At 33.2% G+C, this 24466-nt stretch overlaps 6 protein-coding genes across 8 annotated transcripts; 5 read left to right on the top strand and 1 right to left on the bottom strand.

Moving 5' to 3' along the window:
* The first annotated feature begins 1207 nt into the window (after positions 1-1207).
* Positions 1208-3776, top strand: Jhbp2 (Juvenile hormone binding protein 2). Its single transcript, XM_088036491.1, has 5 exons — positions 1208-1359; positions 1501-1744; positions 3193-3326; positions 3371-3520; positions 3567-3776. The coding sequence occupies exons 1-5, from the start codon at positions 1296-1298 to the stop codon at positions 3713-3715; spliced, it is 741 nt and encodes a 246-aa protein (XP_087892617.1). The 5' UTR covers positions 1208-1295; the 3' UTR covers positions 3716-3776.
* A 298-nt stretch (positions 3777-4074) lies between these two features.
* Positions 4075-6990, top strand: LOC148175431 (circadian clock-controlled protein daywake-like). Its single transcript, XM_088036496.1, has 6 exons — positions 4075-4184; positions 4242-4334; positions 4378-4516; positions 4563-4696; positions 6564-6713; positions 6761-6990. The coding sequence occupies exons 1-6, from the start codon at positions 4121-4123 to the stop codon at positions 6910-6912; spliced, it is 732 nt and encodes a 243-aa protein (XP_087892622.1). The 5' UTR covers positions 4075-4120; the 3' UTR covers positions 6913-6990.
* A 120-nt stretch (positions 6991-7110) lies between these two features.
* LOC148175430 (putative beta-carotene-binding protein) lies at positions 7111-11060 on the bottom strand. Its single transcript, XM_088036492.1, has 5 exons — positions 10940-11060; positions 7793-8033; positions 7617-7747; positions 7418-7567; positions 7111-7364 (listed from the first exon to the last, which is right to left on the bottom strand). The coding sequence occupies exons 1-5, from the start codon at positions 10998-11000 to the stop codon at positions 7210-7212; spliced, it is 738 nt and encodes a 245-aa protein (XP_087892618.1). The 5' UTR covers positions 11001-11060; the 3' UTR covers positions 7111-7209.
* A 3751-nt stretch (positions 11061-14811) lies between these two features.
* Positions 14812-17202, top strand: LOC148175429 (protein takeout-like). Of its 3 annotated transcripts, XM_088036483.1 has the most exons (5): positions 14812-14908; positions 14959-15116; positions 16337-16577; positions 16625-16758; positions 16810-17202. In XM_088036483.1, the coding sequence occupies exons 2-5, from the start codon at positions 15056-15058 to the stop codon at positions 17106-17108; spliced, it is 735 nt and encodes a 244-aa protein (XP_087892609.1). In that variant the 5' UTR covers positions 14812-14908; positions 14959-15055; the 3' UTR covers positions 17109-17202. The 3 variants fall into 3 exon arrangements, with proteins under 3 accessions (XP_087892609.1, XP_087892606.1, XP_087892605.1); XM_088036480.1 differs by having other exon boundaries at positions 14823-15116; XM_088036479.1 differs by lacking the exons at positions 14812-14908; positions 14959-15116 and adding an exon at positions 15453-15564.
* Positions 17203-18397: 1195 nt separating this feature from the next.
* LOC148175428 (uncharacterized) lies at positions 18398-21554 on the top strand. The gene is made up of 5 exons (XM_088036490.1): positions 18398-18487; positions 18577-18826; positions 19021-19154; positions 20966-21115; positions 21295-21554. The coding sequence occupies exons 1-5, from the start codon at positions 18430-18432 to the stop codon at positions 21444-21446; spliced, it is 744 nt and encodes a 247-aa protein (XP_087892616.1). The 5' UTR covers positions 18398-18429; the 3' UTR covers positions 21447-21554.
* A 1033-nt stretch (positions 21555-22587) lies between these two features.
* On the top strand, positions 22588-23747 carry LOC148175427 (uncharacterized). Its single transcript, XM_088036487.1, has 5 exons — positions 22588-22762; positions 22812-23052; positions 23094-23227; positions 23275-23424; positions 23471-23747. The coding sequence occupies exons 1-5, from the start codon at positions 22690-22692 to the stop codon at positions 23626-23628; spliced, it is 756 nt and encodes a 251-aa protein (XP_087892613.1). The 5' UTR covers positions 22588-22689; the 3' UTR covers positions 23629-23747.
* Positions 23748-24466: the final 719 nt, after the last annotated feature.

Here is a 24466-nt window from a genome sequence, read left to right as displayed (position 1 = left end):
CGCTTACTTTAGATTTTCCTAGATAAGTTGACTAGATATTGGCATATTTAGATTTTCCGGATGGCATTTAAAAATAGTTATTTGTGTACCAAGGCCAAAAAGTGTTTCTTTTTTGGCCGAGCCGATAGGCGAGGCCACAAAGATGGCGAGGGCAAGCCTGAAAATAGCAAGATCAACAGAAGATCCTCCATGAGCAATATTTTATTAATAATTCACTTATTGATTTACCTTCTCCCTCAAACATCTCTACAATATGAAATTTTGGATCTCTTCTAGGGCAAAATGGCACTTTTTGGCCGTAATTACACACAGGCGACATCATGACATAATTTTTATTTATGATTTATTGATTTAATCATTTGTAACAACTGAATAATTGTAAATATTTATTAATCCTTCAGAAAAGTATTTTCTTTATTTATATTCGCCGATTCGGCATGTGTAGCATCACAATTTGTATGAATTGTTCATTTGCAATAATTCAACACGTCTTTGTTGCACTTTACAGCAGTTTGTCGATTTCATTTTACCCAAATAATTATAAAATTGAGGGTAATATCGGTATCTTGATGTAATATGCAAAACTATGGGTAGATGGCGCCACCATAGATCGGCCAAAAATGTTTGCGGCCAGAAAAGACTTACTTTTGGGCCGCTTTTGAGGCCTAAAAATTCCATTTTTAGTTTAAGTCGCCAAAAAAAGATTTTTTTTCAGACGAAAAGGTCGCCTAATATAATGTTTGGCAACACTTACAAGCTCCAAAGTCTATTCAAAATAAAAACGCAGTTCTCCTGAAGTAAATTATGCAAATTTTGACAGTTGACGCGCAATGACGCACTTGCAAATTTCATCTGACGTGCATCCTGACATAATCACGTCATTATTCGAAATGTTACCTGCCATATATCACGTTTTTTTCTTAAATTTGATTCCGAAATTCACCGTTTTCTGGAGAAAGTCCCAACTTAGCTGTCGTACATGTAAACGTCATTATTTATTACGACAACAGCACTGACCTAAAAGTGTTTAATTGAAACTATTTGTAAGCAATTTCGGCGTTGTTGATTTTTTGATATCTAGTCATCGCTCGTTTTTCCTCTTTTACACGACAAGACTTAATTGACCAATGACATTCTTAGTGTTAAAGAACTTCATGATTCATTTCTTCGCCACGATTTCTTGGATATAAAAGTCCCCTCCATGGCCGAGTTCAAAGTCACGGTCGTACCTCTACGAGGTCAGTTGGTGCAAGAATATCTTCAGAAGTGGAGGACCACGATTAAATCAATAAAGTATGACCAAAGTGCTCATCCTTGTGTGTTTTATCTTTAGCGTCCACGAAATCACAACACAAGATCGTAAGTAATTAATTAAGTAATTGGAATAATTACGAGTTGCTTAACCCATTTCGAAAAGCCATTACTGTTAGTTTGACGTGCTAATGACACTTTCGCGTTGACCGAGTTCCATTGTTGAGTAAACAGTTTGATAATTTTCAGCATTTTATTTCCTCAAGCAATGCCACCAAGATGACCCAAATATCAACGTATGTCTTCAGCACTCGGCAAACTATCTTGTTGCTAATATGCGACGAGGAATTCCAGAGCTTGGACTAACGGAACCTGAACCTATTATCATAGATGAAATTGGTATAGCGCTTGGAAGTGGACCTGATGGATATAGGGCATCATTTAGGAATATTCATGCTTATGGGGTCAGCAACATCAGCGTAACTGCCGTTAGGTGGGTAGGTGTTTCTTTGGGTTTAGTTTTTGGGTCGAGGTACTGAACTGGAACTAAGAATTTGTTTATTTCATATCGTACGGAGATTTAAGGAGACTTTCGATTCAATTCTGTTTTTGAAGGGTAATTGGTGGCTAATTAGAAAAGAAATTTTCATTCGCGTGGATGGAAATTAGGGTAACTTTCTTTTCGTGGTAAAAAATTCTAATGCGTTGATGAATAATGGGTTATTACGTACAATTGAAAATTAGTAAAAGTGAAGAAAATTGCGTCTATTGGGTGAGTTTATCAGCACCGAAGGAAAACTTATGGCGTATCAAAAAAAATAAATAAAAAACGAATTCTACAGGGTCCGGCAACACTTGCCGTCTTTAATTTTAAAGATAAAATTGTGAAAATTTGCATAGGCTCACAGTTGACAAAGCTCTAGAAGGTGACGCAAAAATTTGTTTTTTAGCACTGATACTTTTGGCGTCGCGACGCCTTAAAAATGTAATTTTTAGTTAATTGTGAATTGAATGTCTAATTTAATTTGTTTTCAATATAAATGTATTAAAAATATCTCAGTTGTTATTTTAGATTCAATGCAAATTGTCTTCAAAATTTGAGAAAAAAATGCTGTTTTATCAAGTTAGTTTCCAATTTCATTACGTCAAAATTGAGAACTACGTTTACACCCATCTGTCAACATCTTGTGTCACAATTGACATCTACCCTTTGGCTCGCATTAAATTGCAACAAAAGTCTTACTTGGTGAAATTGTCGCTTTGTCGATGTTAATTAACATTAAATTAACATTAAAGTGCAACATGCCCGTGTTAATCAAAATTAACCTTTATAAGAGTGAATGAAGTGACTTGTGAAATTTTGGTTAAACGTAGTTTGCCGCTGCGCTGTCATAATTTTGAAAACTAACTTGATAAAACAACGTTTTTTCGCAAATTTTAAACACAATTTGCATCAGATTTAAAATAAAAACTCAGATATTTGTATCACAGTTATGTTGGAAAAAAATTGAATTCGCGAATATTTCCGCAAAAACTAAAAAATCGCTAAAAATTATACTTCTTAGGCGTCGCGACGCCAACGAAACCGTGATAAAAAACAAATTCTTGCGTCAGCTTCTAGAGCTTTGTCAACTATGAACGTATAAAATTTTTCAAAATTGTAACTTTAAAATTAAAGACGATTTCAGGGGTGGACACAAGTATCCTGTATAGTATTTTCCCAAAATTCTAGTTTCAGTTTCTGATTCTTTGAAAAATTGATAACGTGACGCCAAAACGCAAATTTGTGCAAAAGAATGGAAAATTTTCGACAAAAAGACAATAACTTCGTTGTGGCTCTTTAACATTTGACCACATTTCCTGTACAAAACTATCTACTGATGACTCGCAGTCTGATGGTACTTCCTCCATTCACCATCCATACAAAGATTTTTTTTCCAGATCCGACGTTAACACCCACCAATTCCAATTCACAATGTTTATACCAAAGGTTTCTGTCCGAGCAAACTACGAATCCAGTGGCGTTCTCATCCTCGTACAAGCCTCTGGAGGCGGCGAATACTGGGGGGAATACGGTAAAAAACCCCGTAATAATTTCACGTGCTCAATATTTTTTTAGAGGGTATCAAATGTAAAGTTTACATCCGGGCAAGTCCCCATCGAATTGGAGACCGAACTTTCCTCTCCCTCCAACAGATAAAAATGGACTTTAGCGTGAAGAAAATACGGATGGGAGTGGAGAACGTGCATAATCACAACAGTGTGATTCGTAAGTAACTAAAATTGTAGTTTGAGTGACTAAAATATGGTTGCAGAGGCTGCTTTGAATCTATTTATTAACACCAATGCGCAAGAGCTCCTGAAGGAAATGAAGCCAGATCTCAAGAAGAAACTCCTGGGGCTCATGCGGAACTTTGTCGAGAACCTCTTCGCTAACATCCCCTACGACGCGTGGATATCGTAATCGTTAATTTATTTGTCATTCTATTTTAAATAAATTATTAAAGTAAATAACAGCCTTTAATGCCTCGTGTCTCTAATAACAGATCGACATTTCAGACTGTTATTACAAAATTACGCGTTACATCATTTTTTTCAAAGGAAACACAGGTTACAATTACCTCGACTGGCAGAGACGTATCCCAGTAATTAAATCAAAATTCAACAAAATTACTCTATATTTTAGTACCAATTTTGACGGGGTGATCGATAATGGTAGCCTCTGCTTTCCTGCGAAAAAATTGCCAAGATTTTATCACAACACGACTTCAACCTTGTCAAATCAGGAAATGCACACACGTGATCGATAATTTTATAGAGGGCTATAAATTAAATCGGAAACACACAACAGACGCTTCTAGTTTCCACAATGGTTTTTTGCAAGACTTTTCTAGTTGTGGTGTGGTGCTGTGGTGTCCGCGCCACCGAAATCCGTAAGTTTGGCCTGTAAGATTATTCTCAGAGACATACTGAGCTTTAATTTCTTTCAGCTGATTTCATAAAAGTTTGCCATCGAGGGCATCCAGACATGGAGCAGTGTTTGATAGAGTCAGTTGATGAGTTGAGACATCACTTGGTCTCAGGTTGGTGTGGAGAAGTTTTGAACAGTTTTAAGGTTGTTTTTAGGTGTTCCAGAGTACCACATTCCGAGTATCGAGCCTTTAGTAATGAAGGATTTGATCTGTGAGGAAGCGGCAGGGATGAAAATCACAACGACGAATGTGAGCGCGTATGGATGTAGCGACTTTGTTCTCAAACGTATTGAGTACGTTTCAAGACACACGAAGACACAGTTTAATGTTTCATTGCAGCACGGATTTGGAAAATCACGCTTTTAAAATGTTTATTGATATTCCTAAGCTGAGGATTGAAGCGGATTATAAGGTTGATGGGAAAATTCTTTTGCTTCCGGTGCGTGGAAACGGGAATCTGGAAGCGAATGTCAGTAAGTGAACAATATAAAGCTTTCTGTGCTTCCATATTTATAGAATTTAAGTTTAGGTAGTTTTCTTGATTCTTTTATAATTTGACCATTACGTTTTTTCTGGGTTTTGTTTAATTTTTTTATTATCTATTCAGCTTAAATTCTTAAATTATTCTTAAAAGTTTAATATTCTGCCAATTTTTGGGATCCCAGATATAGTTAGTTAGTTTCCAGAAATTTCTTCATATTATTTTCAATCAATTTTTTTCCCCTTCTTTCAAGTTTTCTTCATCTTCAAGGTTCCCTCAAATTCTTTTTAGATTCGATTTTCTTCAAATTTTCTTTAGAATCTTGTAATACACAAATTTCTCTTAAACTTTTCTCTTTCATATTCGGACGCTTTATTTGTTTCAGATTCATCACATTGATTAGAATTTCCATTTTCTATGTAAGCACATTGTGTTTCAAAAAGATTTTCATCTAGTCACCTATAATTTGCTGAACAAACTAAAAAATGCCGCTTTGCGAAGATAATGATTGAAATGTTTGTTACATAACCTTAAAATACTTTTAAAAAATTATTAGGTAGACAGTGATCTAGGACGGCTGGATCGTTGAGGCGATAAAACTGACTCAACCTTTGCTTAATTTAGCTGTTTGTTGTTTAAATTCTTTTCCTATTGGCGTTTGACAAGTGACACAATTGACAGAAGTCCAAAGTGACAGAACTAGTACAGTGCGAGCGGCACAAAAAGATTTGATTCCAAAGCCAAATAGATGAAAATCATTTTGAATCACGGTGTATAATTTTTTAGATCCTCTTTGATGTTTTTAAAATTACTTGCATTTCCTATGCAGATTTAATTCTTTGATCATTTGATATAATTCTTCAGTTTCAAAAGTCTATCGATTTATTAGTAAAAGCGAGCAAATGCTTAACTTTATAAGTAAACGCGCGCTCATAAATTTGCTAGTTTCATTACCAAATACCAGACTCAAATCGTTCCAAAACCAAATTATGTACAATTGCAGTAAATTTTAAGTAACATAATAGTTTTATCTTTCCACCTTATCAATTATTGTGGTTAAGAAATCTGTTTGTCACGGCTGTAAAAACAGACAGAAAAAAGCAAGATGAACTTTTCGTTGTCCTACAAACCAGAAAACCGATAAAAGATTTAGTTTTGTACCCAAAACGGAACCACCAATAGTGTTGCTGCCTGGAATTCTTTTAAAAGTAAATTTTTTTGGATTTTTGAATTTAGTTTTTTATTAATATCTCTGAAATTACTGACCCCAGCGTTAAGTTCTGTAGCTCGTTGGCAAGCTTATTTAATAGGCTTTCTAAAACAGAATTGCAGAATTCCATTTTTAAACAGAAACTTAGTTATGCAGCATAACCTAAAAAATATTTTTTCACTAATATCTCTAAGTCCGGACCTGATGGATCAAAGCAATTTTACGTTGAAAATAACTCCCACTTTTTCAGTTAACTAGTGTAATGACAAATTGATGCAAAAAATAAGCCTATTATCAGGTTTCATGTCTTTTACTTAAGCAACACCACAGAAACGTTTACAGGAGAGATCTTTTATTTAAAATACTCCACGAACAGTGTGTAACTTTTTATGCAAAGTGTACAACAAAAAATCTGCAGGACAATGCAATTTTAAGCCCCGAAAGTAACGCGATAACGCGGGAAACGCTTTATTTTACTACAATAAATGCAATCACTTGGCGGTAGGCGGCGCTGAAGTAATGTTACTTAAAAGGGCAGATACAGAAACGACAACAAAAAGACATACGTTCGCAGAGTAAAAGCCAATTGGATAAGTAATTTTTATAAAACATGCACAATATGCAAACATAAAAAGTTGCAATTTTCCAGCTGAATGTGAGTCAGTGTGTCACCTTCAAGGAGAACTTTACGAAAAAGACGGCGCTCAATACATAAGATACACCTCTATTGACATCCACGTTAAAATTGGAGGTGGCCAAGTCAGAATGGAGAATCTCTTCAATGGAGATAAACTTCTACGTAAGTTGCTGAATTAAAACGACAACTTTTTGATTGTTTTCTTCTAGTGGGGATGATGAACGATGTGATCAATAAAAATTTAGACATGTTCCTGGGAGAACTGATGCCTGGAATCGAAAAGGGACTGTCTCGAACCTTCTTAGATATTGCCAATAAGATAGTAGAGAAGTTTTCATACGACGAACTTTTTCCGGAGTAGTTAAGGTGGTTAAACCGCGTACAAATTGTGATATTGGTGTAAAAATAGTCAGAAAAAAACAATAAATTCTAAACATTATGGGATAGTTTTTTATAAAATCAAATAGATTGATTGATCGGAATTAAGGAAATTATAAAAATATTGTCGAGAGGTTAAAACAGAAACGAAAAATTCACACTACAAAAGTAAAATCGGAAGTCATAATCTAAAAAAAAGGGTCTATTTTCACGAATGTATCATACATAGTACAATGTAAAAGTTATCCATCAAATCACAGAACATTCCTCCTCAGCTCTTTCATTTTTCCGGGAAAACTTGATCGTAATCCAACCCGACAGTAATTTTATTAGCAGCTTCAAGTAGAATTTCTGACGTTTTACTCTGTATAAAAGGCAGAGCACGTTGAATCAGCTCCGCCTTGTTTTCGTGGAGGACATCAGTCACCGCCTTACCTAAAATTAGCGTTTTTAACAAAATTATAATAATTTGCGTCTAAATTTCGTACTCAGAACTTCGTCTCCATTAAAAAGATTATCAAGGTGTATTTTATAATCACCAACTTTAATCGCGAAATCAAAGGAAGTAAATCTAATTTCACGGTGTCCGTTTTGGTTGGTAAGCTCGGCCTTCAAGACTCCTTGACCATCTACATCAGCTGCAAAAAACTGGATAATGACGCGCCGCGCGGTTTTTCCAACACTTACTGATGTCGGCGGCAAATTTGCCTGTCCCCTTGATGGGGACGACCAGTCTGGCGTCGATGTCGTAGTCCCCGTCGAATCTCATTTTGGGGAATTTCACTCCGACGCGGTACGTGTGTTTGTCCACATTGACTCTGGAAGAAAAATTAGCTCGACGCACCACCACGAACAGAATTTACTTTAGTTTGGTTATTTGGAAGTCGCTGGCACCGTGCACTTGGACATTCCTCAACAGAGCCTTGAAATTAGTTGGTGGTTCACCCCTAAAAATGGTGATCTCGTCAATATGCAAGGGCTCCAGAGACGGGACATCGAGTTCAGGAATCCCGGATTTGAGATGCGGTCGCAGGAATTCCACGGATTCTCTTATGCAGCGTGCTACTCTAGGATCCGAGCGCTTGCAGACATGGATGTAATTAGCTAAAAAGATTACATAAATCTCATTGAAAGTGACCTTCGTATCCTAACCTATCCCACTCTGCTTTAATGCAAACACACGTATTTTCTGTTTCCTTGAAGTGTTGATAAATCAAATATTAACTCAGAGGTGCATCTCTGTCCGTAATCACCTTTATAATTTATACAGGGTGACCTTAGAAAAAATGTCCGGTGATTAATGAAATGGCATTTTTCTAATTACTGGGTAGAGACTAATGCAACAACGCAATGCAATTATTCATGTATGGATATGTGTCAATGAGTTAGTCATGTATTGATGCAGTATTCCTGCTAATCGAATTAAATGTATTCAATTTACGTAATTCTGAAGGAACAATGCTGCAATGCGCATCCTCTATTTTTTTTTCTAATCTTTTCAAAAACTGCGTTTTTTATTAATTGAAAATGTCATCAAATCATAGCAAATTTTAAAATTAATTTGTGTCTCTTATGTACTTTGACGAGTGTCTAAATAAAAATCTGGTCAAGAATGTAATGCCACCAGCTTTTGTTTTTTTCCATGTCTTCTCCTAAATCAGTTTTGACAGCCGTCATTCGTTGAACGTGTTTATTATTGTTCAAAAATGGTGTTCTCTTGTGAACAAAAAGCCCTTATGGTTGAAAGCTATTTTAGAAATGGACGCAAACTCAATGATGTTTGGTCATACTTTACTGTTGATTGTAACAAAATGTTTTTTTGAAAGATTATGGAGAAATAACCTATAATGTGTGACAACGTGTTGACAGCCGATGAGTTTGGAACCGACATACGGAAAAAAACAAAAGCTGGTGGCATTACGCTCTTAACCAGATTTTTATTTAGACACCCGTTTATACTACTTATGTATTTTGAGCAATTTTTCAAATTTTAAATTTTATTTTGACAGCTTTGGTAGGTTTTGCAATTTCAAAATCATCCGATTTTTAACTGAGGCTAGCTGATTTTGCTATAATATTTTTGTAATGTTTTTAGCATAATAAAAAATTCTTCAAAAAAATAATAAAAATTCGGCGCATCACTAATTGTACAACTTTCATTTTTCCAATGATGGTCCGGTTTTGAACATTTAAACAATATTAAATTAATATGATTTTGATTTGGAGCTCCATCTAAAGTTTTGACATTTTTTTAAATAAATCGTTTAACTTCCTCTATTTATTTGTGATGTAAATACGACGAAAAATTTTAGGTAATTCCTCTTGTATAATTTTCAGCTCAAGTCGACGACCTTCAAATGTAAAACTAGTTCGGTGAAAAAAGTATTAACCACATAATTCCATTATAAATAAAAATTAACCAAATAATTACTCGTCAAGGCAATTGAATTAAATTGTAAACATTTCCTAATCGATTATAGAGAGGACAAATTAATTCGTTAGTACTAGATAAAAAACGCAAAACGCAAACGCTGCTGCCAACTTAACTTTTTAATGAGTGTACTATTAGTAATGAGCTCTATCTATACAGGGTCCGGCAACACTAAATCCACCCCTAAAATAGTCTTTAATTTTAAATCTAAAATTTTAGAAATTTGCAAACGGCTCTAGAAGCTGACGCAAACATTCGTTTTTTATCACGGTTTGGTTGGCGTCGCGACGCCTAAGAAGTATAATTTTTAGCGATTTTTAAGTTTTTGCGGAAATATTCGCGAATTCAATTTTTTTTCAACATAACTGTCATACAAATATCTGAGTTTTTATTTTAAATCTAATGCAAATTGTGTTTAAAATCTGCGAAAAAAACGCTGTTTTATCAAGTTAGTTTGCAAAATTATGACAGCGCAGTGGCAAACTACGTTTACACCAAAATTTCATTCTTCTTATAAAGGTTAATTTTGATTGACACGGGCAAGTTGCACTTATTGTTAATTAACATCGACAAAGCGACAATTTCACCAAGTAAGACTTTTGTTACAATCTAAAGCGAGCCAAAGGATAGATGTCAATTGTGACACAAAATGTTGACAGATGGGTGTAAACGTAGTTCGCAATTTTGACATAATGAAATTGGAAACTGACTTGATAAAACAGCATTTTTTTCTCAAATTTTAAATACAATTTGCATTAAATCTAAAATGACAACTGATATATTTTTAATACATTTATATTAAAAAAATTAAATTAAGGGTACATTCCACAATCAATTAGCTAAAAATTACATTTTTAAGGCGTCACGACGCCAAAACTATCGCTAATGAAACACAAATTTTTGCTTCAGCAACTCAACTATAAACGTATTCAAATTTTCAAAATTTTATCTTTAAAATTAAAGACAATTTCAAGGGCAGACACATGTGTTGCTGGACTCTGTATAGTAATTAATTATTAAATAAATTTTGAGTAGAGAAATTAAAAATCTGATTAAAAAAATGCGTTTTATTGTAAGAGTTAATACATTTTTGAGAATTTTGGAAACTTTGACATTTGCAGCTGAGATTTGAAATGGTATTAAAGAAATGTCCATCCTAATTATTTTCATGTTATTTAATCATCTCACACTTGACTAAATTAAACTCATCGTACAAAATTACAAAAACTGTGGCGCATCCACCATTTTTACAAAAAACTAAAAATTTGTATTTTCGTCAATTATAGCGTCATTTGAAAAACAGCTTGAAATATTCTGAAAAAACTACACAAAATTCCATTATAAATAAAAATAAACTAAACGATTATTATCCGTCAAGGCTTTTACAATTCATCGAGTTATAATTGTTAAATTCGCGCATCCCAAAGACTAATTCCTTATTTTTTGTCGTGTGAAGGTCAAAGTAGCAAAAATAACCAAATTAATTGTAATTAAAATCTAACCTGCAGTGTGTTTTTGAATAATTAGCACATTCGCAAAGCGCAATTACCCTAATTAGTAATTAATTAAGCATACTTACGGATCTCCCTTGTGATACCAAACCCCACCACACACAAAAACAGGAAATATTGCAAGAACATAATGAGTATTAACCAGTTGCTTAAGTACAATGATTGTGGAATGGGAGACTTCTGTATTATATACCATCTCCCCTCTGACGTCAACGTATCAATAATAATAAAAGAGCTTCATCCATTTCGACCTTAAACTCTAGAAATCTTTCCTATCTTCGTTGTCTTTAAGACATGTAATTTGTAATTAATAAAACTAACAACTGATTTATTTTCCCAAATAATACACCTATAGCTATAGGTATAGAAATTAAGTGTGATTAAATACTATGATCTTTGATTTGCTAAAAACGTTTTACGTAACCTTACCACCGAAGTGGAAAACCCGTAAAAGATGAGATAAATAGAATTCGAAGCAAGTTTGTTTGTGGTCATGCAACTTTTAACACGACACAAACAATTTTCCCGAATAAAAATCATCTCAATGTCAACAACTTGAGATGATGTTCACCTTAAAATGAAAGTCGGAATAAAAGAAAATTTGCAAGAATCGTAAAATATTGTTGTATTGACGTAGGTTGAAACTGAACACTACTAAGAATTGATTAGTTATGTTTAGAACGTCTCTATGAAAAATTGACTCAAATTTTCCATTACTGTAGAAACGTGCAGAAAACAACTTGTGTCGTTGTTTATATGGTATGGTATGGTTATTTTTTGTAATTAATTAAAATAATTGATTTATTTGTAACACTGCAAATTTGATCTGTGTCAAGAATAGAAGTCATAGTCAACAGAAGCTGGCTAAGGTTCTACATTAAAGTCGTAAATCTGGATAATTATGTAGGTACAAATTAATGATTGAATAAAAAGTTGCTACAGATCAAGAATTAATTTTCTTGTTTTTTATATATTTTTTCAGTCTAATAAAGAGCAGATTTTACGATAAATGCGTTTTCCCACAATCTCAATTCATAACTTCAAAATTATTAATTATTCTGTCACCAGAACGTCAAATTTTCGTTTTTTCAGAATATCGGATTTTCAGAAGTATCTGAGAAGTTAATATATTTACATGATATAATTCTAAGAAAACATAAAAAAGCATTTAAAGAATATAACTGTAATAAATATCTAAAGAATCTAAAAGTGCTAAAGAACAAAGAATTCGACGAATTAGAAGACACAGAATCTGAGAAAAATGTTGTCTTTGAAATATTTTAAAAATTCTTTAGAACTGTCAAGATTCAGTTGGATTGTTTTAAGTTTTTAAATTCTCTATAATTCCAGGATTTTCTCTAAAAGTTTATCTCTAAAATTAAAGACCACAAGGTGATTGAGGGTGACCACAAGTGTTTTGCTCTTTCGAACCTTCAAATTAAATTTTGATTGTATAGAGAATTCATAATTTGAGATATTTTTAGAATTCAAAGTTATTAAGACATTAGTAAAAAATAAAACTTAAATTTCAATGTTATTTCAAATTAATTCATAAAATAGTTTAGGCATCATTAAAAAATATAGAAAAAATGTTAACTAGATAATATAAAAAATACAAAATCCATAGAAAATCAAAGAATTTTCAAAGCCACCAAAACATGGAAAACAATTTTGATTGTTTTGCCTGTTTTTCGTTTTCAACATCCATGGAAATTATTCATTTTATGCGTGACTAAATTAGTAATTATTAGCTTACAAATATATCCAATAAACAACAGTTTTAAATGGTTATTATAGCCGATCCGAGTTGATTGTTTGCCAGCGTTTTGTGTTATAAAAACTACTTTAATAAAGACAATTCCAGCCAATGAATGAATTGTTTATTAGGATTTAATCTGATTACAATTAGATTCCCCATTTTGTTGCGCAGAAAAAGTGGATTTTAAATAAAATATTCTGCTTTAGAATTTTTAAATAGGCACAAATAATAAACATTTTACGTTAAAAGTAGGCAAACCATTCAAAAACCAAGAAAGCTCAAAAAGCTCCCAGAAGATTTTAATAGGTATCAAATAGCCAAAATAAAAATCAGGGAAATGTAAATAATTAATTTTTTACATATACCCCAATTTTTTTTCTAATTTCCTAAAATAATTAAATTAAAATTTCTACCTATTAATTGTAGCAAAGCTAAAAAAAAATAGCTTGAGTAATTTTTTGTTTGCTTTCCTGATCGCATTTTGTTAGCGCGTTTCTTCACTGTTAGACAACCCAAAATACTTTCAACTAAAATTTAAAATAGATTGCATACTCATACTGCAATAAGTCTTAGATATGCAAATACTCCATCCTGAGATGGAGGTCACATAATATTTACATCTTTGCTGCACTTTTTTTTCTTCCTTCATTTCAAATTTTAAATGCGTGCGGTCACTGATTAATCTGAACAGGAAATGTCCATTAAGATTTCATCAGACTAGTAATTTTAGGGGTTTTTCCAACAAGAAAAATTACTTTTATCGCCTATTAATTGGGTCATTTTCAGTTTCCAGTTTGATGAATCACCAAACTGGATAATGACTAACAATAAAGCGAGTATATTTTCGATGTTGATTATTATCAAAATTTATTTATCTCCTATTGCCCTTCACACTTTTTGTCTCTAGTCTTCATAAAATCATACACTGCATCGGAAAATTTACGCAAAATTTGTAATTTTTTTTAATTAATTTAGTTATTTTTTCCAAACTAGTCTCTAATACATACTTATTAAAGCAATTCTGACAATTTGAAATCAATTTTTTTCTAAAAAAAGTTGCAAAAAATTACAAAAAACAAAATTGAAGATTGCTGAGAATTTTAACTCGAGTTTTACAGTTGGCCTTGACAGAGTGTTTTATCTCTTCAAATACTAATAAAAGTCAGTATTCTTCGTGACATACAGCCAATCAAATTTCTGACGTCTTCTTTAGCGATTTATTACCGCATTTGTGTTAAATCAGTTACAGAAAGGTGAAGAATCCTGCTGTAAAAGTTTAATTTGCGTTTTCGGTTTGTCTTACAAATGCTTTACCAAAACAAAGTCTTGTTAGTTGGTGTGGATCATTTTTTTGCCGCGCAGTGTATAATTTGCAAAAAAAATATTAATTATAGTCGGAATTTTGTAACTTTAGTTTTTAACCCCTCCCACATTGACAAATGACGATTTGAATTTGTCGAATTAAGGAATGGCTAGCCTCCTTTACACAACATAATCAAAAATTTAACAACTCTAGTGTCACACTTGTCAAGAAGATTTGCAGTTTTGCGGGAATTTCATTAATCGTGAATCCTTCGTCGATTTTGATCTTGTTTCGTCTTCTAATGTGTAGACATTTCGACCCTGGCTTCTGGAAAATATCAACGAACTATCAAAATGTTGCAGAGTAAATCAGACTTCCAGCTTAAATTCAATTGGCCCAAAAGGTAGGCGGAGTTAAACCAAAGTTATAAAATTCTGACTATAATTGTAAAAATTCCATGCTTTATTAATTATTTTGGCTTGTGAAGCAAACTGATTCCGCGTGCGAAATAGAGAAAAAAAAGTGACCGACCTTCCATAGTGTGATGTTTATCAAAATAAGCAACACTTGCTCTATTTTCACCAATTTTAGTCCTAACTTCCAGGTAAAAAAAGTTGAATTCAAAACAAGTAGGACCAGACTTTTAATGATATGTCAATGTCAGCTCGCGATTAAATCGTGGGTTTGACGTTGCAAACAGTGATTCTTCATTTTCCTTTTTCAGTGACATTTTTTGAATTATCTCCATTGTAATATTGTCCTTGTGTCTTACTTTGTGGGTATTATGGCAGTTTTAGCACCTTTCTAGACTAAACATCACTGTTGGTCTCATTAAAATTACATTATTTTTTAAATCTACGGGAAACCGGTACTGGTCAATTCCCCACTCTGTCTCCCTTAAGATAATGTTTAAAGCGTCCAAGTATTGAAACAATAAACCATTTCGTATTCATCGCCAAAGACACTTCCTTTATGGTAGTAATATTAAATTTAATCATTTGATATTGCTACAACTGCTTTTCCAGTCCAAGGACTTTAAGTTCCCCTATAAAACTTTTGGCTTTTGAAGTCAGACACTTATTTGCAACCAACTTTTAAGCAGTGATTAATTCAAACAGAAAAATGGAATTGAGTTATTTGTTTATAGTGTTGGGAGCAGTGTACTTCACATCGGCTGCTTTACGTAAGTTCAATTATAATTAATTTAATTTGAGGTTTGTCTGAATTACGTATCAAATCCTAAAATGGGATTTCTTGCTACAAAATTTTATTGAAACTAGTCGAGCGGGTGAAAGTGATAACCTGAATCTTTTAACAACAGAAATGTCAATAAATTGATATTGTCCGTCGCGAAATTCCAAATTTTTCCGTACCGGTAAACTTTTCCACGACTTACTTAAATCCAATTGCGTAATCTCAACGTTTCTCTGTTAAAATTTCTGCATAAAACTAAGAAAATAATTAAATTATTATAATAAGGGGCTCAAGGTTACAATCTTATTTATTTATGAGACACTTTGTCATTTATAAAACGTCCTGCAAAATGCGTCAATATTCATTTTTCACTCTGTGCTTTTACGGTTATCTGTTTTTTATTCTTTATTTTTATCTTTTTCTTCGTGATGACAAAGGTAAGTCGATTCAGTGGCCTTTAGGACACCTGTTTATTGTTATTGCGTTGTTTCTGCATGTACATTGTACATCACTCGGAAATTGGCGATTCTGTAATTTCATTTCTCAAGTACGTTATGTATACTTTGTGCATATCAATAGCAACCTTCAGTGTAGAAGCCATTGTGTTGCAATTTCGGTGCAGAAAGAATTAATTAAATCGCCTTCTTTGTACAGAAAAAAGAAGTCTTACTTCAAAACCAGCCTAAAATATATTTCATATTTATAATGGTACTGCAAGTTTCAGTGTAAAAATAACGACAGAGACATAACTTGGTGAGCAACTATTTATTTGTAAACAAAACAAAAAATGTGTAAATACAAATTAACCGGAAGCGTAATGCTGCATACTCATTACGTCTTTACCAAACCCCAAATTATAAAATCACTAAAACTTTAGATAAGCGTACCTAATTTGCAAAAAAACTTGACGTGAGCTCTATTATCTGCAAATTTAATTAGAACCAATTTTCGACGACCTTAGTTTTTAGGTACCCATGTAAACTACTTTGTAACATTTTCTGGTCATGTTAAACAACCTCAGACTGACCTTATAATCAGTAGAAATTAATTTTATTATTAAATTGCAACCGAGTGCTGATGACAAGTTAATTAGAAATTCGAAGGTAAAAAAAACGTGTTCAAATGATGAGTCAGTTTGTTCAATATACTAATATTGCATGGCTCTATTGACATTGGCAAATAAAAAACTGGTGATGGTTGATTTTTTAGCCCCCTACATCAAAGTCTGCAAATCTACCGATCCCAACCTCGCCACTTGCATCATAAACTCAGTAAACCTCCTCCGGCCGAAACTAAAAGACGGAATCCCCGAGCTCAGCGTGCCCCCAATTGAACCCCTCCCTCTCGACGAAGTAAAACTGCGAAGTGGCCCCTCGTCTGCTAAAATCGACGCAAACATCACCAACCTCCGAGTATGGGGACCTTCAACGTTCGAAATTTTGGAACTGAAGTAAGTCCAACGTTTTAAAACTAAAATTTAGACGAGTTATCTTCCAGACCGAATATCCGAAAAGCAAAATTCGCCTTCAAAGCGCGAATTCCGCATTTGCATTTCGAAGGAGACTACGATATTGATATGAAGATCCTGCTTTTGCAGTACAAAGGAGTTGGACCCATTGAGGGAAATTTCAGTGCGTTCTAATTTAATTCGGATTTTTCACTTTTAATTCGTAATTTTGCAGCTAATTACAGCTTCGATTGCATTTTGAAAGGCAACAGGATTAAGAAAGACGGAGAAGAGTACTTGAAGTTCGATAAAATGAGATTGAGATTGAATATTGGTTCGTCTACGATACGACTAGGAAACTTATTCAGAGATGATCCTATTTTGGGGAGAGCTACAAATGATGTCATCAATGATAATAGTGACGTTTTTATCAATGAGATTAAGCCGGTTTTGGAAAATTCGTTGGCTGAAAAGTTCACTGATATCGCGAATAAAATAACGCTGAAATTTACTTATCATGAGCTGTTTCCATAAATAGGTTTATTAACAACTTAATTAAGTTAATTTAAGTCTTGTATTGCGACTGCTGTATTTAGTTTAAGAAGAAATAAAAATGTGATTTCAAGAATTGAGTTGAATTTAGGTAAATTATTAATTTTCTGCATGTCTATTCAGTTTTATTCAGATTAAATAGATTTAGATAATTCCAATAAAATAATAAAATCCATAAAATTCAAAGTATTTGTTTTTGGAGAATCTAAATATACAATTGCAGTTTTTAAAATTTTCCTGTTCGTTTTACCAATAATTTTCTTCTTGTTGGATAGGCAACCAATTAATTTAGTTTTTCTTACAGAAACGTTCACAAGAAACTTTTTAGTACGACAATTTATAAACAAGAATTAATAAAAATTAATTCATTAAATTGCAATTTTAAAGAATCATCAAATTTATTAGAACTATTAACGCTTTATACTTTTTTTTATGTAGAACTTGACCGCAATTATCACATTGAAACCACTAAACTTAAAAATGAGTCTCCCGTTATTTATTCTTATATTTTTGCTAATCCTTTAAAATCTCGTCAATAAACGTTCTAATTAACAACCTCACAATAAGTGGTGCGTAATTATAATTAAAGACAGATGTAACTGGTTTAAGGCAAACTTGAAGATTAACAATTTAAAAACAAGAATTCAATAAAAAGATCAAGGACAACAAGTTCTTCCATTATGCGAAAAAATGCATGCAATTATATACTGCTATTGTCAAGCAATTGATAAAAATAAATATTGACAAAGTCATGTCTGAGATTGAAGCGCGTGTTTGGTATTTGTCATAGCATGCATGGTTACAAAATCTCACCAAATTAAGTCGTAATTCGATTTTCACAATAACTTAAAACAATCAGCGTAATTTAAAAAAATCATGAAATCGGGAAATTAACCATTGCATTGTGAAACTACAGAAATTATTAATGATTAAAAAGTTCCTCATCGTTAATGGTAGCAAATTCGTTATTTCCGCTAATTTAATTAGAACACGCTAAATTACTTAACGGAATTACACAACAATATTTTGACAACATTAGCAAACCAAATTGAGATATTCTTTGTTCGGAGATAAACAAAATCTTTGTTTCCCGGTTTTTTATTGTAGAAATTTCGAAAACTAAACAAATGGGAATAATTAAAAACGACATAAAATTATTGTAATGATGAGATAACAACGCAAACGATTAGCCGCGTTGAGTAAAAGTTGCCTTTCGTGGTGGTGGTAAAAGTTGGGAGGTGCACTTTTCCTTTTTATAAAGGCGCAATGGAGTTCATTCCACGTTTTATTATTATTTTCCACCATGAAATATCTTGTTGTGTTAAGTGTGCTAGTCTTCGTCACCCAAGGCAAAGTTTTGCGTACGTATTTTTCAAATTAGCTCCCGTTCGCACCTCGCATTCAAATTTCCTTCAGTCACCCCGCTTTCTACTTATGCAATCTTCCACAGCCGATCGCCTATCGAATTTAGTATGCCGCAAATCTGATCCTGAGTACGAAAAATGTCTGCAAAAAAACCTCGAGAAATCCGTCCCTCAACTGGTCAAAGGAGTCCCGGAATTGAACATGCCTCCAATTGATCCTCTGGAATTGCCGTTTGTTACAGTAGACAGAACCGTTAATGATCTGGTCAGCATTAACGCAGTCTTGAAAAATGTTAAAGTTCTCGGCGCTAGTAATTTCGTAATTGAGGATATTAGGTAAGATACGTAATATAGTCATGAATTACACAACGAAAGTTCAATGTAGCATCTAATTTAATTTGATGAAATGCAACGGGTCAATAAACTGGTTTTGACTTTGATCTGAGTTACTTTCACGGAAATCTCAATGATTTCCGATTGTTTAATGGGACGTGAAAGTGAAATTTGAAATTAAGAGGAAGTGGTTTTAGGGCTAATCCAAATAATTACACCGCTGAGATGAGGTTGACATTCCCGTGGACTAATTTGGAGATGGATTATGATGCTAACGGGCAGTTGCTGATTATCCCTTTGAGGAGCAAGGGCTACTTCAATGGAAACTTCAGTAAGTATTAAAATAACGTTAGCCCCCAATTCATCTTCATAAATTAAGTGGTTATAATTATAAAATTATAAAATTTTCCGGCATTCTACCAAATTTTGATTTTCTAGAGTTTACCTAAATTTCTTTGAGTTTTTTGAATTCCCTACAATTTCTCTTTCAATTTCCTGTGATCTTTTAAGACGTTTTAAGAAGTGGACTTTATCGGGGCTTCTCAAGATTTACAAGATTGCTGGTGATTCTTCAGGTTTATCTTTAGTTCTCTGAGTTTTTCCCAAACTTTTCGGAACTCTTCAAAATTCTTCAAAAAGCTCTATAAAAAACTTGAATCATTCAAAAAAAGCTTAATCTTACGAGTATAATCGAAACGATATCTTTGATCTACTTGAGCGTTTTTAGATTGTCTTTAATTTTAAGATTCTTTTGAGCTCAATGATTTTCTTGTATTCGTATTATGTTTTGTATTTTTAGAATCTGTGTTTATTTTTTTCTTAGAATTTTTTTCGATCAATTTTTTAAATTCTATTGGCATTAGAATTCTTTATAGTTCTGTACGATATTCTTGGATTCTTTGCAATTCTCTAAACCTCCCTGAAATTTCCGAGACTTTACAGAATCCCTCGTTATTCTCCAGGACTATCTGGAAATTTTACAAATTTCCCGAAACTTTCCAAAAAAATCTAGAATACACTAAAACGTATAAATTAAAAAAAAAATCAAAGAATTCAGAAGCAAAAAAAATCTAAATTCAAAATCTGTTATTTTCTGTACTGCATAGGTAGGGAAAAGGGGGGCATAGTGGGGAACTTAACAATTAATTAGCCACGCATTCTAAAATAATAGAAATTAACAAAATTTTTTTACTAAATATCATAGACTAATGTATTGCGGATGATTTTTGTTGTACTTTTTTTGATTACAATAAAAAACTTACGACATGTAAGCATTATTTTGAAAAATGGGATTTGCCCCGCGCATAGGGGTAAAGTGGGGTACCCTATGGGGAAATCAAATTTTTTAATAACTGTTTTAAAATTACTTAGGCATCAATGCATATTGCACACAAATGCGCAGGCTCATCATATTTAGCCACTACATTTGTATGACTAGGTTTGAAAAAAATTTGCTCTCTAATTTTTTAACGCAAACACTGAATTTCACATTTTGTTTTATAAAACATATAGGTTTTCACACTTTGTTTTATAAAACACACATGGTCAACTGTCAACTGACAACCAATCAAAATGCGCTATTCGACTTTTTTCACGGCGTTTGATTTGAGCAGCAGGAGTGTTGCCCCGCTATGCCCCGGTACCCCGCTATGCCCCCCTCTCCCCTATATATCTCAGCAATATTGGAATTTTTATAAACTCATGATATCAGTATCATTAGAGTTTGTAATTACTTCTAAATTATTCCGTTCATTATGATACTATCGACGACAACGAAATGTGTACGGCAAAATTGTCTAGCGTAATTTTCACTTTAAATCATAGGCGCACTTCTAATCGTCATTTATGACAATTTATGACAGTAGTTAGTTAAAATCGGCTAAACATTAAACTTTAGTCGAAAAACCAAGAGCAGTGGCTGCTGATTAGTAGTAGTTTTATAGGTAAAATAAAATGTTTAGAGAAAAGTCAAAAAGAACGCCACTGCTCAACGTCTGATTTACATTATGGAAATTCAGAGAAAAATCCATGACAACGAAAAAGTCGTTCACATTTAGTACATGTAGATACATATTTTCATCGACAAAATCTGATCATGTTTTCGCTTACTTTTAGAAAAACTGATAATAATACATATTTCAGCTAACACCCAACTCTACGCCAAAGGCAACCTCAAAACCGTCGACAAAAACGGAGTCAAATACTTCAAAGTTGACAAATTCAGCATGAAAATCAGAGTCGGTGACGGCAAAGTCAAGTTGGTTGCAGAAAATCCATCTCTGCAATTTGGAGGTAAAACTTTCTCTAAATAACCAAAATTAACTTAATTTATCGCCACAACACACAAGTGTTAATTAAAAGACATCAATAAGTTACGCAGTTGGGACGACTACAAACAAACCAAGGTTTCTTTATTAATAGCACGCTACAATCAAATCAAATTTGCAATTACTTAATTGAATTTGTTTTAGCCGATCTCATCGCAAATTTCTACAACGACAACCCTCGTCGTGTCATGGACGCCATTAACCCAATTTTCGTAGAAACCGCCACTGAACTTTACAGGGTTGTGTTGGATCAAGTTTTGAGCACTGTTCCTGCCAAAGAGTGGCTTCCTGAATAATCTGTACCTGAGGAGTGTGGCAGTTTTTTGTAGTTTTACCACGCAGAGTTAGTTTTTTTACTTTGATTTTTAGACTCTTAGGTATACAAATAAAATGTTTTTACTGTATTTAGTTGTCTTTTTATGTTATACCCCAATCAACACTGTACTTATGAAATGCAATTTAAGATTTTAGTGGGTGTTGAAAACCAGTTCTTTTTTAACTGGGTCAAGACAAATCAATTCGAGCATTGTATATCAATATCGCCGCAGAAAGTGCATTTCTCGATGCATTATAATTTATAATATGACATTTTAGCTACAGCTGCGAGTAAAAGGTTGTTTTGTTCTTTATACATATTAAAAATTTAAATTTCGTAATATGTAGGAATATTTTCTGGTTATCGAAACAGGGTCAAAAATGAAGAAATTTAAAGATGCATTAATTTTTTATTTAAAACAATTTTAAAAAAACAACAATTTTTTAAATTGAATTAAAATTGTTAAAAATTAAAAGGGGATTGCCCTTATCTATGAATCTATGAAAATATCTGTGATTTATAACATAAAAATAAATCTTAAAAAAAACGAAAATGAAAAGAATTCTTAAAAATAATTTCTTTAAATGTCAAGGTTATTGTTATGTCTTGGAAGAATCTAAGAATTATGAAGAATTATTCATTTAGAAAAATCGTTCTATAACATATTAATTTTTGCGGGAAATATGATGATTTTTTTTTAATAAATAAATACTAGGAGTAAGAAATAATCATGAAATAATTATGTAATTTTACGAGTTTTTAAGATGCTGGTATTTTGTATTTCCCTTAAGAAATTCGATTCTGGATTCGTTAAATTCTGATGGCTTTTAACGGAAAGTTCTGACAAATTCAATAAGTGGATCATTTAAATTCCTATTATTTAATTAATGTTCTAAAAACACGCCAGTTGATCATAGTATCCAAATTTTCTAGGCAATAATGTTAACGTTGTAATTTTTGGTTTAATATGTTAATAAGCTCAAAAAACCAGTTTCGTTCAAAATAGAGTCGGACTCCTGACAACTTCGATAACTCCTAGTCAAACTACTTTAACCATTAATAATTATTTTATCAAAACAAGACAACAAAAGTCTTTTTATTAGCACTCTTTCGTTTCGAACCAGTGTCAAGGTGTTTTAACCCACTGAACATATAAATTTCCCAACTTTGCTTCCCAGCAGTTGTTTATCTAACCTTTACCAGTGCAGTACGTCGTTGAAATCATGCCTTTATTTGTAAACATTCTCCTTCATTCTGCGTGTTTCATATTCGTGAATGCAGCAACCAAAGACCTGCGTAAGTATGTCAATTTAAAGTAAGAAATTGCGCAACTTGTGCATTCCAGCATCGTATTTTCCGAGATGTAAACGCTACGACCCTAAACTCAACGAGTGTCTATTGAAGGCGACAGAAACCGTGAAGCCGTTCCTGATAAAAGGAGTCCCAGAGTTGGGAATCCCAGGAATCGAGCCCTATGTTATCCCGGAAATCACTCTGGAGCAAGGGACCCAAGCCCTTAATTTCAAAGCTCTCCTGAAGAATATTGAGGTGAGAGGATTGGGGTCCTACAAATTCTCGCAATTTGAGTAAGTTGACCAAATGAAAGAAAATATCACGCTGGGGGTAGTTTTGACGTTGCAGAGCTGCAGTGGTTCTGCAAAGCTACCATCGATGCGTTGAGATTAGCCGGGGATTATGTGGTAACTGGAAAGATTCTTTTGGCGCCTATCGAAGGAAAAGGAAAGTTTGTGGCGAGCATTGGTAAGAAAACTAAAAAAATTAAGAGCATCCTTTAAATTTTTTTCAAGATAATACTAACATCACTGCGTACCAAAAAGTGGAGTTTTTTAAGAAGAGAGGCGTCACGTACGTCAGACCTATCACCACGAATAGTACCATCTCAGTTGGGGGGCCAAAAGTGCAACTCAATGGACTTTTTGATGGGAATGAGCAACTAAGTAAGTTTATGTCTTCTTGTTATCCAATACAATTTGATTTTTCTAGATAAAGTGACTAATACTGTGATCAACGACAATGTGAACGAGCTCTTTGAAGACTTGAAACCTGTGATAGAACAAGCAGTGACTAACATTTACGAGCAGTGGCTTCTGAGGGGTCTTGAAGACAACGTCCCGTTCGATAAGTTGTATCCTGTGGACTAGAGCCCTTTTTACATCCACCAGTAATATAGTAAAAAACGACCTAAATTATGTAAATGTCAAGGTGATTGTGACACGCACCTGTAAAGTGATATAAATAAATGATCGAAAATCGAACGTAATTACTGGAGGCTTTATATTGCAGCATCAAATCGAAGAGAATTGATTATTCAGATTAGGCAAAATCGTATTTTAATTTAGCATAATTATGTTGCTTGCGTCACTTGGAAGGATGTTCAGTTTTAATCCACTCAATCATGGAAATCTCTCATTATCAAAACAAACAACTTTCATTTGAAGCGCCACTAATCTTAGATTTTGCAAGGTTTGTCTTGAAGATCTTACCCTTGCAAAAATTAACCCAATAATTACAAGCTGAACTTAAAAAATTCAGTCAAGGTAGTGACGCGTTTACATTGACGAAGGTTTTACAGTTTATATTTACACAATTAATCCTAAAATACCTTTGTTAATGGAAATTAAACAAAAAGGAAGTTGTTGATTTTTTTACTGGTGTTATCCGCGATTGTAATGTAGGAGTAATAAGTAATAAGTGTTTACTTTCCATACAATCATTGAGTGATTAAGATAATAGCGTATAATTAAAAAAAGTAAATAAATACAAGAACAGTGTGATGTGATGTGTCTTGGCTTGAATTACATCGATTTATCCTTGAGACGTCCTAAACATGTTAGTTTTATTATATTACCGATTTTTAAATTTTTGAACTAGATTGGTTTCTTTATGATCCGCTGAAACCTTGTAAAACTTCTTAAGAACAACCGGAATTCAAAAATTCCACAGGGCCCGGCAACATTTGTGTCCACCACTAAAATCGTC

This window comes from Gnatocerus cornutus, chromosome 5 (genome assembly GCF_029298725.1).
Source record: "Gnatocerus cornutus isolate USDA-ARS CGAHR chromosome 5, icGnaCorn1.1, whole genome shotgun sequence".
NCBI classification, from domain to species: Eukaryota; Metazoa; Arthropoda; class Insecta; order Coleoptera; family Tenebrionidae; genus Gnatocerus; species Gnatocerus cornutus.
Note: the sequence above shows the minus strand (reverse complement) of the source record. Positions and strands in the feature narration are given on the sequence as shown.